The 16,289-nt window shown below is 41.0% G+C and overlaps 1 protein-coding gene across 2 annotated transcripts in view; it reads right to left on the bottom strand.

The window, feature by feature from the left end:
• Nucleotides 1–16,289, bottom strand: part of SHQ1 (SHQ1, H/ACA ribonucleoprotein assembly factor) — a 92,099-nt gene that overhangs the window by 11,426 nt on the left and 64,384 nt on the right. Inside the window, exon 11 of one of the 2 annotated variants that reach the window (XM_049715564.1) lies at nt 13,835–14,208. The exons of the other annotated variant lie outside the window; for it this stretch is intronic. Within the exon in view, the coding sequence (XP_049571521.1) occupies nt 13,977–14,208 (232 nt within the window). The 3' untranslated portion in view covers nt 13,835–13,976. Of the gene's footprint in view, nt 1–13,834; nt 14,209–16,289 lie in introns of those variants that run through there. 2 annotated transcript variants of the gene reach the window in all.

Here is a 16,289-nt window from a genome sequence, read left to right as displayed (position 1 = left end):
CCAGTGCTCACAGGCCAACATGGGCCTGATGCCAGAGGGTAAATCCGGGGGATGGCCAGGGCTTCTAACACGCAACCTGCTGTGTGCTAGCTCCCACCGAAGCAGTGACACCATCTGGGTACTCACAGGGCTTATTACCTACGTGAAACAAGAGGCTGGAAGACCACACTAGCCAGGACAATCACTGAAGGACCTTTCCTATGTTGGGGGATCCAACCCTTGGCAAAACATTTATGCAAATTAAACCTGAAGAACCTTTCCTATGTTGGGGGATCCAACCCTTGGCAAAACATTTATGCAAATTAAGCCTGAAGAACCTTTCCTATGTTGGGGGATCCAACCCTTGGCAAAACATTTACGCAAATTAAGCCTGAAGAACCTTTCCTATGTTGGGGGATCCAACCCTTGGCAAAACATTTACGCAAATTAAGCCTGAAGAACCTTTCCTATGTTGGGGGATCCAACCCTTGGCAAAACATTTACGCAAATTAAGCCTTCTAGGATACTTGTATCAGGATGGGAACTAAAATTTATTCTCTATTTTAAGGTAGTGACCATGACTCTCAAAAATTAGTTTGTTGGACATCGCTTAAGAATTCTATGTTCACTTTAGCATCAAGACATACAGGCGAAAACTCTGCTATAATGAGAACTGAAGAGTTGCCAAGATGTCCAATCAGACCCAAATTACTATCTACGAAAATTACTGATTACTAAAAATAAGAATGAAAAAGTGGCCCCAAAATATCGTGTGACTAAATACAGGAATACACAGCACAACTGAAACCCCCAGTTAGAGGGCTGTGAGTACCAAATCTGCTGGCTGAACAGCATTTCGTGTTCCTACAAGAACTGGATGCAAAAGCCTAATTATGGTTAGATTCAAACGATGTGATCAAAAAGCTTCCCACGTGGGGCGAGAGACGTAAGGGCTTTTCTCCTTTCGTTCCTCGTGGGGGCATCCGGGTAAGCTTTTTCTTGCAGCCACCTCACTCCAAAGGGATGAATCCAGCCCCACCAGGAACACTTGACAAAAAAGCAGGGACGGCTGTCGGCGGGGAGCGCGGGGCTGGGCTTTGATCGCAGCTGCGGCTCCCACCTGTTGAAAAAGGCAGCCATGGCGATGCGGCACTTCCTCCCCTTGCTCACAAACACAAGAAATCGGCAGAGATAAGCTGACACGGAAAACATTACACAAATCGCTGACCCTGCTGCAGGCGGAGAAGAGCTGCCTCTGCTCGGCTTTGATTTTCTGGAGCCAAGCCCGGGGGGGAGAGGCGGGTGGACTTTATTCTTTTCCGGGGCTCCCATGGCAAGGTGAGTGCAGACGGAGTCCAGAGGAACACCACGTGCAGAAGAAAGGGAAAGAAAGAAATAAACAGAACAAGAACCCGGGCTAAACTGAGCCGTGGCAGAGAGCTGCCATCCGCAGCCAGGAGGAACGATCACATCCCTAGTGAAAAGCAACTAGGGTTTTACAGGATTTGTGAAATCTCACAGAGCAGGGAACTGTGGCTGTGCTCGCGGTCGTGCTGCTGTTCCTGCTGAATGAAGCCAATAAGTATGTGCCTTAGGTCTTCCTGATGCATTTTCCACTCCTATTGTTTAGTGTGTGTCCGAAGAAGAGAACAAGAGCGTACCTCCCCGGGTCCGGGAATGGGGCTGGAAACAGAGCAAAGCACAACCAGCAGTTTTCTCCTTGACACACACGCAGACCAGTCTCGACTTCGTAAGTGGCCTATTTGCTGCTTAAGGGTCATCCACAGTTTGCCTTTTTAAAAACAGGGCTTAAAATGAGCCACCCGGTTGACTGTTGTGCACCTCATCCGTCTGTGTTCAGCTTCAGAAACTGAGCCCACTGTAACGTGGTCACTGCTGCCACCCATGTGCCACATTGATTGAGGGCCCGAGATCTGCAGGGCGTTTCTCTAGCCCGAGCAGCACAGCAGTGCCCAAGCAAAGCCTAGATCCTGCTCTCATGGAGCCTGCAGTTTGAAAGGAAGAAAGGACAGGGTCCTCTGAGCCAGTCTCAGAGCCCGTATCCAAGGGGCCAAGGTCACAAACTCTGCTGCCCTCACCAGTCAGGCAGATGGAGTCACTTGGAAGGGGCGGGGGTCTATGCAGAATGGGGCGCCCTTGTCCCGTACAGGGGAGACAGCTGGCCTCAGCTCTGGCCAGTTGTCACCAAGCGGGGACGTGGGCTCAGCAACTGCCAGAACTTCTCCGTTAGTTCCAGAGCAGCTGTAAATCCAGACTTTGACATAAAATCTTCCAGTTTTTAAGTGCTGACAACCAATTCGAAGTTTTAGAAAACTCACTGAGAACCAATAGTGACCCAAGGGCTACCAGCTTGCAACTCGTACATGCTGCAGACATAACTGCATCTCCCCAATGCTCTAACATATTCTATATACCCCAGCACATTCCCGCTCCACCAGCGCGACCAGCTCACCACTGCTCTCACTCCCAGCACAACTGTTTTAACTTCGCGGATTTGCCTCAAGTTGTGTCCCTGCCTTGCACACCTCCCTCCTTTCTCTCTGTGCCTGGTCAGACCCCACCCATCTTTAGTTCCCAGGTCAAGCCCCGTACTCCACTCAGCCCTGTAGACCACGCCAAGTTCCCTCTTCTCTTAATCAATACCTTTTATTTTATTTTATTAATTTATTTTTGGCTGCATTGGATCTTAGTTGCGGCACGCGGGCTCTCTAGCTGTGGCGTGCAGGCTTAGTTGCCCTGTGGCATGTGGAATCTTAGTTCCCTGACTAGGGATCAAACCCACGTCCCCTGCACTGGAAGGCGGCTTCTCAAACACTGGACCACCAGGGAAGTCCCTGAATCAATATCTTTCTTACGGCTGTATCACCCGCTGTATCACTGGCAATGAGGCGGATTCTCTCCGTAATCCACTAATTCTGCCATTTACATATGTTTTCTCCCCAGCAAGACTAAATGCTCATTAATAGAAACCACACTGGATCTTCGTCAACAGAGACAGAGCATGCAGTGTTAACAGAGAGGGTGGGTTAATGTTCTGGAAGATGACAGGGTAATGACTGACCACAGCAAAGTGGTTAGGAGCTCAGGTTCTGACAAGCAGGCCTGGGTTTCTTCATCTCTTTGAGCCTCCGTTTCCATACCGGTAACCTGGGGCCATAATAAAATGGGGACATAACCCAAATCATATAAAACCTATGAGATTAAGAGACATGATGAATATAAAGTACTCAACACAATGCCTGGCATGCAGTAAGCTCCTATTATTATCATGGACCGATTGCCTGATTCAGCCAATGGCATTGTTAAGCAAGCAATGCTTCAATGGAGGAACTGTGTTGTTTGCAAGCCATTAATTGACTACTTAGTCTGTGCTAATGTGCCCTAAGCATACTGCGTGTGTCAGCTCATCTAATTTGCCTAATTATACCAATTTTGTGGATAGCTGAGGCACAGAAAGTTTAAATGACCTGTCCAAGGCCATACAGATCTGAAGCCAGCCAAGTGGCCCACTGGCTCCCATAACCTTAACCATGATACTCGATGGCCTCTCTACATTTCTAATGGCAAGGGACAAGTTTTCGACCTCAACCTTTTCAAATCAAAAACAGGATTTGGCTTTGTGGACCATCGCTTAAGATGACAGAATGATCAGGGCTTCATTTGGACCAGACTATATCTCAGAAGTCCCAAGAAGAAGGAGTTTGCTTTTCTGTCAATTTGGCCAAGGGCTGTCTGTTCAATAAAATGAGAATGATGAAGAAAAGAGAAAAGGGCCCAGGAAGTACCATAAAATTACAGCTATCATCATGGAAGGCAAAAACTGTGACACAGATTAATACTAACAGAAAAGGCATTTTGCTGATCACAGAAAAAACTGCAGAGGGGATAAGAACAATGTTTCTAGCCTCCAACATCCACACAGAAGACAGGAAAGAGGCAAATGCATCTTGCTTATCTTTCAGACGGTGAAGAAGGAAAGTGATGAAACTGCAGACCATGAACTCAAAACCCATGAACTGTGCACATTCGGAGATGAAGTGGTGTCCCCAGGAGCTGGCGTGGGTTCACAAAAATGGATGCCATCCCTTGGACTGGCCTCAGCCTGTGAGCCCTGGGCAAAGATTGTGCCTGGGTTTTAGGAAGGCATATGACAGTCTCCTGTGGCTTCCTTATGGGTGAAATACAGAACATGGGGTGTACGGTTATAAAGCTGACTGGATTCACATTTGACCTTACAGGTAAGATTAATTTCAACCTGAAGGAAGGGACCTAGTGGAAGAGTAAAAAGTTTTGACGCCAGACTTCTTCATTCAACGTGTATTCACTGTCTTAGGTGAAAACATAGAACATTCATTCTAATTCCTTAAGGGCATAAGCCTTACTAATTCCTCTTCAGTTCCCGGGTCCCTCATCTTGTGCTTCGCATACAGAAGAAGCTCCGAAAATGATTACTTATTGGATTTCAGGAGTCAAGTTTACAAAGAGTGTTACAAAAGTAAAAAGATCAGGAAGAGATCAGGAAATAGCTGGGATGATACATTCTAGTTTCAAAAAAGTTAAAGCAGGTGCATGGGACAAAACCAAATTCAACAGGGTAAAAACCAGGGAACAGATACAAAATTCTCAATAGCTGATACATGAGAAATTATAATTGTAAATAATTAAATAACGTCTGAGACAAATTATAATTAATTCAACAACATCTGAGACAAAAATCTTAAGGGTTTTGGTTAATGGCAAACTAGGAATAAGGAGTGTGTTGAGGTTTCCAACTATAAGTAGATGAGCTCCCAGACCACATTAATACAGAAATGGTGATAAAAAATGAGAGTGACAGCTCCTTTCTACTTTCTGGCCAAACCTGGAGGATACTTTAAAAGGGTACTGACCCCAAAATGGAGAGGGGAGGCACTGAAAAAGTACAATTTGCCTTTTAAAAAGAGATCAGGAAAGGGTACGTCCCTGGTGGTCCAGTGGGTAAGACTCTGCACTCCCAATGCAGGGGGCCCGGGTTCAATCCCTGGTCGGGGAACTAGATCTCGCATGTATGCCGCGACTAAGAGTTCGCATGCCGCAACTAAGACCCAGGGAAGCCAAAATAAATAAATAATCAATAACTAAGTAAATATTAAACAAAGAGAGAGAGACCAGGAAGGGCAAAGAAGTAGAAATTTTGGACCTGTAAGAATCATTTAAAGGCAGAAGAGGCTGATCGAGAAGACTCAGAAGGAATGCGATAGCAATCCCCTAGACAGATAAAAACAGGTATTTGAAAAGAGAAAGGAATTATTCCATGTGGGTCCAGAATTAAAACTAATGAGAAAAAAAGTAGATTTCAGTCCAATTCAAAGGAGAACTTTCAAACAATCTAAGGTGCTTCAGAGTGGAACCAGTCCCCTCCTCCATCAGTCAGTCTCCAGACATGCCAAGTGCCTCATGCCAAGAACTAGAAATCACATAGTGTCAACAGTGCACAGGGAACTGACCCACAAAGTAAAGGCTGGCAAAGGAGGGGATTTTGCCAGACATCTCAACTCTATGACTGACTGGATTACAATGATCATCACCAAGACAAGTGACGCCAGCATTAGCTTCAAGCCTTACAATGGAGAGATGACTTTGTTGGTGTCATTAGAGAAAGCTTCAGGCAAAATGTAACATTTCTAGTAGAGAAAATGGAATGTACAAAGGCAACGAAGGGCTGAAGCTCTTGGCAAATTTGGGAAATGCTGAGTGTATCTGGAAGGAGAGAGGGAGGGTGCCCAATCAGCAGGAGTGAGGGAAGAAGTAGAAAGATGAGGAAGAGGACCCAAAGGGTCTTGAACCCAGCTCAGGCATCACTTAGGCTCTTAACCCTGTCAGGAGAAATTGTGGAGAACTGCTGAGCAGGACAGCCATGAGCAAAATGGCATTTCAGGATGACAGGATTGGCATTGTTGTTGGAAGAAAACAAGACAGGGAGTGAGACTCTGGGGGCAAAGAAAACATAGGGGACACTCTGGCAGGAAATGAGAAAATACAGGCCTGAATTAAAGGAAAGGCAGTGACACCAAAAAGAGGAATTTAAGTGAAAGAAGTTATATAGGACAAATTAAAAAGATCTGCTGGATTGATCCAGTGTGAAGTGGGGCGTCAGAGACAGACACACTTGAATCAGGGAACCCAGACAGGACAACGTACCTAACAGTAAGACCAGAAACCCCCAAAACATCTAAACTGGTTCCGAAATTACTGATCCATCACAGCTTTATATCAAATGTTCAGTATACAAAAAAATATAAGATTTTGTAGTTATCTTTGAATCTGAAACCAGTCATCGAAAGTTTATTGAAACAATGTTCACAAAAATTAACTCCTCCAAGGACAGAAAGAAAATATGCCAGGCAAATATTAACCAAAAGAAAGCTGGGATCTCCATACTGGTATCAGACAAAATAGATTGTAAGGCAAAAAAGCATTATCAGTGATAAAAGAAGACCACTACATAATAAACACTGCAGTTCTCCAGGGAGCTATAACTGGGAGACAAAATATTAGTTATTGTAAACTACTAGCACCAAATAACATGCCTCAAATCATAAAGTAAAAACTGACCACAGGTCGACAGGAAGAAATTGACAAGTTCACTAATACAGTAAGAGACTTTCACACACCTTTCAATCCAAAAATTGATAGATTAAACAGACAAAATAAATCATTAAGGATATAAAAATGTAAACAGCCCAACTGACAAGTTTCAACAATAGACAGACATACAAATTAGCAGCTAACAATCAGAGCATAAACCTTACTTTCAAGCTTCAAAATTTAAGAAAATGATCATGCTAGGCATAAAATTAACCTCAACAAATTAAATTCTCTGACAGAAATGCAATGAAGTTAGAAATCAGTAATAAAGACATTACATAAAAACCCCATACACTTGGAGAAACACACTTCTAAACATTTCATGAGTAAAATCAGAAAATTTTAGAATAGAATAATAATGAAAATTCAGTATATTTCACAACCTTGAAGATGCATACAAAGCAGGTATTTGGAGGAAAGTTTATAGACTTAAATGAAGAAAGGTCCAGAGTTAACCAATTAAGCATCTATATAAGAAGTCAGAAAAAACAGCATAACAAATTTCCCAAAACAGAACGAATAAAATGACATAGATAAAAGCAAAAAGTAATGAAATAGAAGACAAAGAGAGAGGATCAAGAGAGTAAAATATTGGTTCTTTGATAAACTAATCAAATACACTCTCTTGCAAGATTGATCAAAAAAAGAAGAAACAAAAACAAGAAGCACAAATACACAGGAATGTAAAGTAAGAAGACTATAGATGCTGTAGAGAAGAAAACAGATAAGAGGAAATAAGAACAACTTTATGTTAGAAAGTTTTGAAAATTTAGATGAAAGGGACAAACTTCTAAAAAAATATAATCTATTAAAACTGACTCAAGGAGAAACAGAGAACTAGAATACTTGTATAGCAATTGGAAAATTTGAATGAATAGTTAAAAAATTTCAAAAAGAAAAAAGTCAAGATGGCTTTTGGGGTGAACTTAACTGAAAATTCACGGATGAGATTGTTTCAGTCTTACATAAGCTATTTCAGAGAACAGAAAAGGCAACAACCCCCAATACACTTTATCAGGCTGGCATAACCTTGATAACAAATGTAGATAAAGATAGTACGAGAATGGAAAATCATAGGCCAAACTCCTTCCCTTCCCTTCACTCTCCCTTCCCTCCCTGTCTTTCTCTCTTGGTCTTCTGTCTCCCTCTCTTGCACATGCAACTCTCTCTCACACACACACACACACACACACAGAGTTAGCAAACCAAATTCAGCATCATTATTTAAATAATGCGTCATAATCAAGATAGGTTTATCCCACGAGTGCAAGGGCTAATTTAAGTTAGAAATTTTATAAATGCCATTCATTATGCTAAAACGTTAAAGGAGAAAACACTTAAGGTCATCTCAAAAGATGAGGAAAATATGCAATAAAATTTGATGACCATTTGGGATCAAAACTCTTGGCAAACTACGAATAACGTGAACCTTTCTTAACTTGATACAGGCTATCTACAAAAACCTGCAGCAAACATCACATTTAATGGCGAATTGTTGAAAGCATTTTCTAAAAAATAAAGAGTAAGATGGGAAGTACGTTACCACCATATCTATTCAGTATTTTACTAGAGGATCTAGTCAGTACAATATGATGAAGAAGAATAACAAAAAAGAAATGAAAGATATGAAGATTGGAAAAGAAGAAACCTAACTGTTATTATTTGCACTGCTATTATTGCCTATATTGAAAACTGGGGAGAATCTGTACATAAGTTAATAATAGAGTTTAGCAAGGTAGCTATATACAGAAATCAATATAAAAAAGTGAATTACATTTCTATATACTTTAAACAAGGAGTTTGAAAATAAAAAATTATTTAAATACCATTTACAATAGCAACTCAAAAAATAAAGCAATAAATCTAGCAAAGACGTATAAAGTTTTTATGGAGCATATTATAAAATTTTATTAAAAGACATTAAAGAAAACTTAGAGAGTCACACCATGTTATCGCAAAGAGACTAAATGTTTTAGTCTCCCCCAAAACTGATTAATAGATTCAAAGCAATTCCAATTAAAGCGTTATTCATGGAACTTGACAAGCTGATTCTAAGATACAAAGCTGCAGTAATTAAGAAAGTATGGTATTGGCACATGATAGACAAGTAAATCGGTGAAACTGAAGAGACAACCTAGAAACAGATCCATGTGTATATGTAAACGATATATGACAGAGTGAGCACTGCAGGATGCATGGGGAAAGGATGGACTATTTAATAAATGAAGCCGGGATAAGGTTATCCATATGGGGAAAAAATGAAAATGGATCCCCTATCTCATAAAATACACAGAAATTAGTTCCAGGTGGACTAAAGACTTAGATGCTAAACCCAAAAGAATAAAAATTTTAGAAGATACTATATGAGAATATCTTTATGACAAGCAAATCAAAAAACTTTCTTAAACAAGAAACAAAAAGCATACCCATAAAGGAACATATCGATAAATTCTACAACATTAAAATTAAAAACTTCTGTTTATATAGACACTACAAGAGACTGGAAGATAAACTACAAACTGGGGAGAAATGTTTGCAACATATTTAATCAATAAAGGACTAGTATCTAGAATACCAGGGAAACCTAAAAATCAAAAAGAAAAAGATAGCCCTAATAAAAAGTAGGCAACACAACAGACAGACATTCACAGAAGAAGGGACATGAATGGCTCACAAATACATGAAAGGATGCTTAGCTTCATTAGTTACCAAGAACATGAAAATGAAAATGACAAAAGAAACTCTTTCACACCCATGGAGAATGCAAAATTTTTAAATCTGAACAATACAAGTGTTGGCGTGAAGGTTGAGCCAGTGAAATTCTCATTGCTGGGAGTATAAGTTGAAATAATTGGTACAGCCACTTTGGAAAACCCTTTGGCATTACCCAGTAAAGTCTAACTGGCCTCCAACCATCCCCTAAATCCCAGCAATTCCATTCCTGGGTATAGGGCTTACTCAAAAAGTTGCACAAGTGTACCATGAAACGTGAACAAAGATGTTCAGAACAGGATTTTCCTAATAACCCAAAATGGGAACCATTTATCAACAATCCAATCTACATTACAATACATGAACAAACTGCAGTCGATTCAGATAGCAGGAAAATAAATAAACTACACCTCTGTGCATCATCATGGTTAAATCCCCCCAAAAAGAAAAAGCATTACGTGAAAAATGCAAGTAACAGAAGAACACATACAGTATGATTCCATTTACATACAGTTCAGAAGCAGGTAAAACTAAAACTAAAACTAAACTTGGGATAAATACACAGATGGCAAAACCATAAGGAAAAGCAAGGTAATGATTAGTACAAAATTCAGGATGGTGGTTACCAGAGGGAGGAGGGAAATATGACTGGGACTGGTCTCATGGGGTACCTCTAGGAAACTGGTAATGCTCGATTTCTTAAGATTGCTGGTAAGTACATGCATGTTCACCTTTTTATTATTCTTTAAACTGTACACATATTTTATATTATTTTAATATTTTATATTTCATAAGAAAATATTTTAAGAAAATAACCAAACTCTATACACATACAAAAAAGGCAAATAAGAGGTAACGATAATTGAACCCAATAGTTCCATTTAAAAAAAAAAAGGACTTCCCTGGTGGCGCAGTGGTTAAGAGTCCGCCTGCCAACGTAGGGGACATGGGTTCGAGCCCTGGTCTGGGAAGATCCCACATGCCATGGAGCAACTAAGCCCTTGTGCCACAACTACTGAGCCTGCACTCTAGAGCCCACGAGCCACAACAACTGAGGCCGCGTGCCACAACTACTAAAGGCTGCGTGCCTAGAGCCCGTGCTCCGCAACAAGAGAAGCCACCACGATGAGAAGCCCACACACCGCAACAAAGAGCAGCCCCCGCTCGCCATAACTAGAGAAAGCCTGTGTGCAGCAACAAAGACCCAATGTAGCCAAAAATAAATTAATTTAAAAAAAACCCACAGAGGCAAAGAAAGAAAACTAGCCATTACCCAGAATTATGAACTATAGTGCAGATCACCACAAAAGAGGCTAAGTTCTGTGAACAGAAGAACTTCTCTAACAAAAGCCAACTGCCTGAGAATTATTCTTCCCAAATGAGGTCTCATCACTTGTTCAGGTGCGCAAGCCACAGACTCAGGCGCTGTCCTCCGTGATGGCTTCTCCCTCTCTCCCCAAATCCATTTTAGTCCCTAAATCCTACTTCCCTGGTCAGGCTACACTCATCCCTCACAAGGAGCTTTCTAGCTGATGTAACATGCAATTCACACTACTACCCCAGTGATCTTCTCCCATTGTGTGCCTAAGATCCTTCTCCAGCTTCCCACAGTTCTCAAGACCAAGATAAAATTCTGAACATTATGCAGAAGCTACTGTACAGTCTGGGCCTTGCCTGAATCACCAGCCGCATCTTGATCCATCCACACACACATATACCTTTTATGTTTCAGCCACCCTGGCTGAACATCCTAATGTTCTTTCAATTTCTTGAACACATACAAAATTCCCTCCTGCCACATGACCTCTGCAAGTAGTGGGCCTCCTACATTCTGTGAAATCCATCACCTCACTTAAGTTAACTCCTGCTTGTACTTTGGTACTCAAAGCAAGTATTTCCCCAAGGAAAGCTTCCCGGGTCATTACCTGCCTCCTCCTCGTATCCCCCCACCAGACCAGGCTGGATATAATGTGCTTTCACAGGAGCATGAATCTTTTTTCTTGGAGCACTTTCCAAGCTTTTGCTTTTACGTTTTGTGTATGCGATTCTTTGATTAACATCTCTCTTCCATTAGACCATAAATTCCATGGGGCGTGGGAGCACATCTGGTTTTTGCTTACCACTGGAGGCTCAGAACCTTAGCACGGAACGCTGCCCATAGTAAGAACTCATAAATATCTGTTGAATGAACAGATGGTTGGGAGAACAGATACTCTAGCCTATAGCAGTCACAACTTACAAACCACTATCACCGCCACTTGGTAACAAGACCCCCAAAGATGTGAAACAGAGTAGGTGTGTGGCCTCACCTCTCACTCCCAAGCCTCAAGGGGAGAGCCCATCTTTGACTGGCAGGTGACCTTTGAAAAAGTATGATCAATGGAAACATGATGGAAGATCTGTGTAAGCTTGTGTTAACCAAAAACAAAAATGTTTTCCCATAAACCTGGAGCAAGACTGGATCTTTCTGATAAAAAGGTAACATAAACCTAGTACGTACCTCCTGAACATTCTAGATTTGAAATTTCCATCTGAAATCATGGGTTACGATAACACTTCTGAAGCATAAGTATGTATAGTATAGATGTGTTCAGAATAAAAGCTTCACAACTTCCTGAGTTTTGAAAGCTTGTATTTTATTAATCTAGTATTTAGTCAAGTGGAGACCCTTTGCCAATAGTTTTATTCATTCAGATGGCTTTAGCTTACCCAGCTGAAGTGAAATCCTTTTAACTGTTTTATCTGTTAAAACAGGTATATAGGACGTGTGCTGACAACTGTAATTTTAAACATCAAGTTAGAAATGAAGTGAATTTCTTTCAGTAAGAACTAAACCCTTATTTTCTTGAAGCTTTAGGATATTCTACGGATAGAAAATCTAAACTGGCTGGCAAGCTTACTTGGAACGGCCTAGGGTACTTAATACTAGATGTGAGATGGTGTTTTATTCTTTGCTCAAAGTGTCTTTGAGTTCTAGGAAGGTATCAAAAATGAGATCGCCGAAGAACAACTTTGGGTGTGTATGCGGCTTGAGGTTACAGGGCAAGAAAGAGCCTGAAGAAAACAAGATCATCAGAACAGACATCACTTTTCACATTTCACCATCATTTAAGGCACACCACATAATTATAAATCTGTGATGTAAAGTGATATTTCATCCATCACAAGGCTAACAGCAGTTCACCTACACAAAGGACAAATATGCCATGATATCAGAGTATATTCCTCCACTTGATGTATTGTAAATCTGAGAACAGATACACAGGAGACGTCTAATGGTCTGGTGTCTTTTTTCTGCTCTATATAATTTTATATTGAATAAATAATAAAATGGTGCACCCAGCAAGGAGAGAAACTCCACATCTGAAGATAATGTCAAATTGCTACTTAAATGCTAAGTTCATATTTGAGAAAGCTCAAGCAAGTACTGATAGATTATCTATTTATGTCTACTTCATTTCATTCAGGACATAAGGGCTTTCTTTTTTCATTCGTTTACTGATTTAGTTGGGCCTTAAGTGCAGATCATCACACTTTTTACTTAATTCAGTTCTGTAATATTCTCTTACACGTAAGGAAAAAAAAAAAAAACAAGCACTGATATCACCCTTGTAATTTCCTAAAATGCCCATCAGGGAAAAAATAAAATACATGTTCACTGTAAACACACCCAAAAAGTAAGTATAAAGTAGAAAAGCCACCCGTAAATCCACAAGCCAGAGATTACTTTTATCAACATTAATGTGCTTCCTTCTAGGGTTTTTGTTCTGTGAATACGTCTTTTTTTTTTTTTTTTTAACAGTAACATCACTTTAGAATGAACAGCCATGTTGGCCAGACTTTTATTTTATTTTATTTTTTAAATTAATTATTTATTTATTTTATTCATTTATTTTTGGCTGCGTTGGGCCTTTGTTGCTGCGCACTGGCTTCTCTAGTTGTGGCGAGTGAGGGCTACTCTTCGTTGTGGCACGCAGGCTTCTCATTGCGGTGGCTGCTCTTGTTGCAGAACACGGGCTCTAGGCACACGGCCTTCAGTAGTTGTGGCACACGGGCTCAGTAGTTGTGGCGCACAGGCTGAGTTGCTCCGCAGCACGTGGGATCTTCCCAGACCAGGGCTCGAACCCATGCCCCCTGCATTGGCAGGCGGATTCTTAACCACTGTGCCACCAGGGAAGCCCAATACATATTTCTTAATGTGATTGAGCCATCTCAGCATATACAGCTCTATACACGTGGCTTTTGCCATTTAATTTTCCAGTTATGATTTTTCACAATAGTGTAGTGTCTTTAACCTCCCCAGACAGTGGGTTCCTTGATGTGGAAATTCTGACCTTGATCTAACCTCCAGCACTGAGCACAACGCTGGTCATAGTAGATATTCAATAAATTTTGGACTCAATCAGACTCTGAATTCATTTAAACAAATGAACCTCAAAGAAAAGAAATAGTTATAATTACAAGTAATTGAGTTTAATAATTAAATAATTATAATTAATACACTATTAATAATTAACAAGCAATTACATCTATAAATATTTTAGATAAACAAGGTGTGATCTAAGACACTATTACACATAGGTATCTCCCTTTTGGAAAGAGAATTAAATTGAATGGCTATCCATGACATCCTTCAGTTACACAGTGGATCGCCTGTCTGTCTCCTGCTCGGGTGTGTAACTTGGAGATGACCTGGGGAATGTCCTGGAATTGAAGGCCAGAGTACCTTCCTCCTCCTCAACTGGCTCATGTTCTCTGTCTCGGGACTTGCGGACAGCGTGTGGCTGCTGGTCCCTTGATGGTCGATTCTTGGGTCTGACTCCTCGGGGAGGTTGCAGGGCAGTCCCCACACCAACCTCTGGGCCAATACTGCTCAACAGTAAGCAAGGGACATGGAAGTGATCTAAACATCCATCCATCCAACCATCCGAACCTCCACACACTGCTCTCCCTCCTACGCCTCCAGCCCATTTTGACTTTCTCAGATCTGAGTAGATAAGCACCCGCAAAAAGCTCTGTTTCCTTTGACATCCATCTGGACACGTAACATCTGTGTAGGTAAGTGCATGTATCCTTATCTTGTGATTAGGACAAGAAGAACAGGACATGCGCTGAAGGTCCTAGAGACAGAGGTTTAGTATCGTGTAAAGAGAGGGTAAAACTGCTACTTTTCATTGAAGCTTTTTACTGAATTAGAAAGAAAATTTTCAGTTCCATGAGCATTTACTAATAAGTGACCGGCATTCTGCTAGGTGCCAGGGTACCAAGTTGAATAAGTCCTTTGCCCTTTAGGACATTCACAGTCCAGACTTCTTTGGCTCCTTTTCTTTGGATCAGTAACTAACAATGAAATCACAAAATCACTCCTCATGGAATCATAACATCTTGAGACTGAACCTCCATTACACTCCACTCCCAAACCTCTATGAGCATTCATTTCAAATTTCATTCTTTTTTTCTCATAAGGATAGTCAGCTTTTTGTTGTTTCACGTTTTAAGTTAATACATAAGAATCCCGAAAGCAAAAGACAAGGTGTCTGGGCACAAGAAATACATGTTATCATCATGACAAAGGCTCTGCATTCCCGAGTTAGGCTTCTTTCTCTCCACTCATCAAACAGAGCATAAAACTGAAGCACGAAGGGACCACTTTACATCTGGCACAAATCTCAAGCTCTGGAAGTTGAGTTTCTCTGTCTTCAACTACGTTCAAGCAACTAGCAGAGGCTGACTGGAGTCCCTGAACCCCAACTCCAGTTTCTTAGGCGAGACAACCCCTCCCCGGCCACAATTCAGGCTTTGAGAATAAATGTACTAAGTGCTTCCGTTTGGAAATAAAGATGGTTATTCCTCTAAACTTTGGATCAAGTAGCCCATCATTAAAAAAGTCTGGGACCCACAAAACATGACTTTTGCCGCTGATCCATACATTAAATATTAGTGAAGCTTAAGATTCTTCTTAATCAATAAACACTGAGCTATTATAGTTTTCCTGCACTCGAGAAAGATTGTTCTACGCGCTCCATGGCCTCAAGTGAAGCTCACTCTACAGGCCACTATGACAGAAGACTTGGAGAATAAACGTCTAAATCAAAATCACAATGCCACAATATCAGAAAACTATCCAGGAAAAAGAGGTAAGACAAACATATAATAAAAATGGAAAACAGTGCCTCATGAAAATACTGATTTATCATTTTAACAAAAGCAGAAGCTTCTATGAGGAAAAAACAACATAAGCATCTAAGAGTTGACATTTAGTTTAAACCTTCCAAAAGGCCTTCCAAAAGGCCACACTAAGTAAAAACATCTAAAACTGGATCAGAAATTTGCTGAAATTGGGCTTCCCTGGTGGCACTGGTTAAGAATCCGCCTGCCAATGCAGGGGACATGGGTTCGAGCCCTGGTCTGGGAAGATCCCACATGCCGCGGAGCAACTAAGCCCGTGCGCCACAACTACTGAGCTTGTGCTCTACAGCGCATGAGCCACAACTACTAAGCGCCCGCATGCCACAACTACTGAAGCCCACGCGCCTAGAGCCTATGCTCCGCAACAAGAGAAGCCACTGCAATGAGAAGCCCGCACACTGCAACGAAGAGTAGCCCCCGCTCGCCGCAACTAGAGAAAGTCCGCAGGCAGCAATGAAGACACAATGCAGCCAAAAATAAATAAATAAAATTTTTTAAAAATTGCTGAAATCTATACACTTAAAATACACTCTGTCAAATTCCTCCAATGCTCTGTTAATAACTATATTTTGAAAGATAAAAACTATCCTTGGAAAGCTGTTTAAACTGAGAACAGCAAATAATCAATGATAAAATTATCTACAATTAACATCATATATCACTTACAATCTACGAGTATACCTCAGGGACGCCCTTTTCCCACCCATGGCACAAGGGTACTCTCTAAAGCTCTATTTATAATTTTCCCAGCTTCTATTTAT

This window comes from Orcinus orca, chromosome 10, assembly GCF_937001465.1.
Source record: "Orcinus orca chromosome 10, mOrcOrc1.1, whole genome shotgun sequence".
Taxonomy (NCBI): domain Eukaryota; kingdom Metazoa; phylum Chordata; class Mammalia; order Artiodactyla; family Delphinidae; genus Orcinus; species Orcinus orca.
The sequence above is the reverse complement of the archived record's forward strand: the minus strand, read 5'-3'. Positions and strand labels throughout refer to the sequence as shown.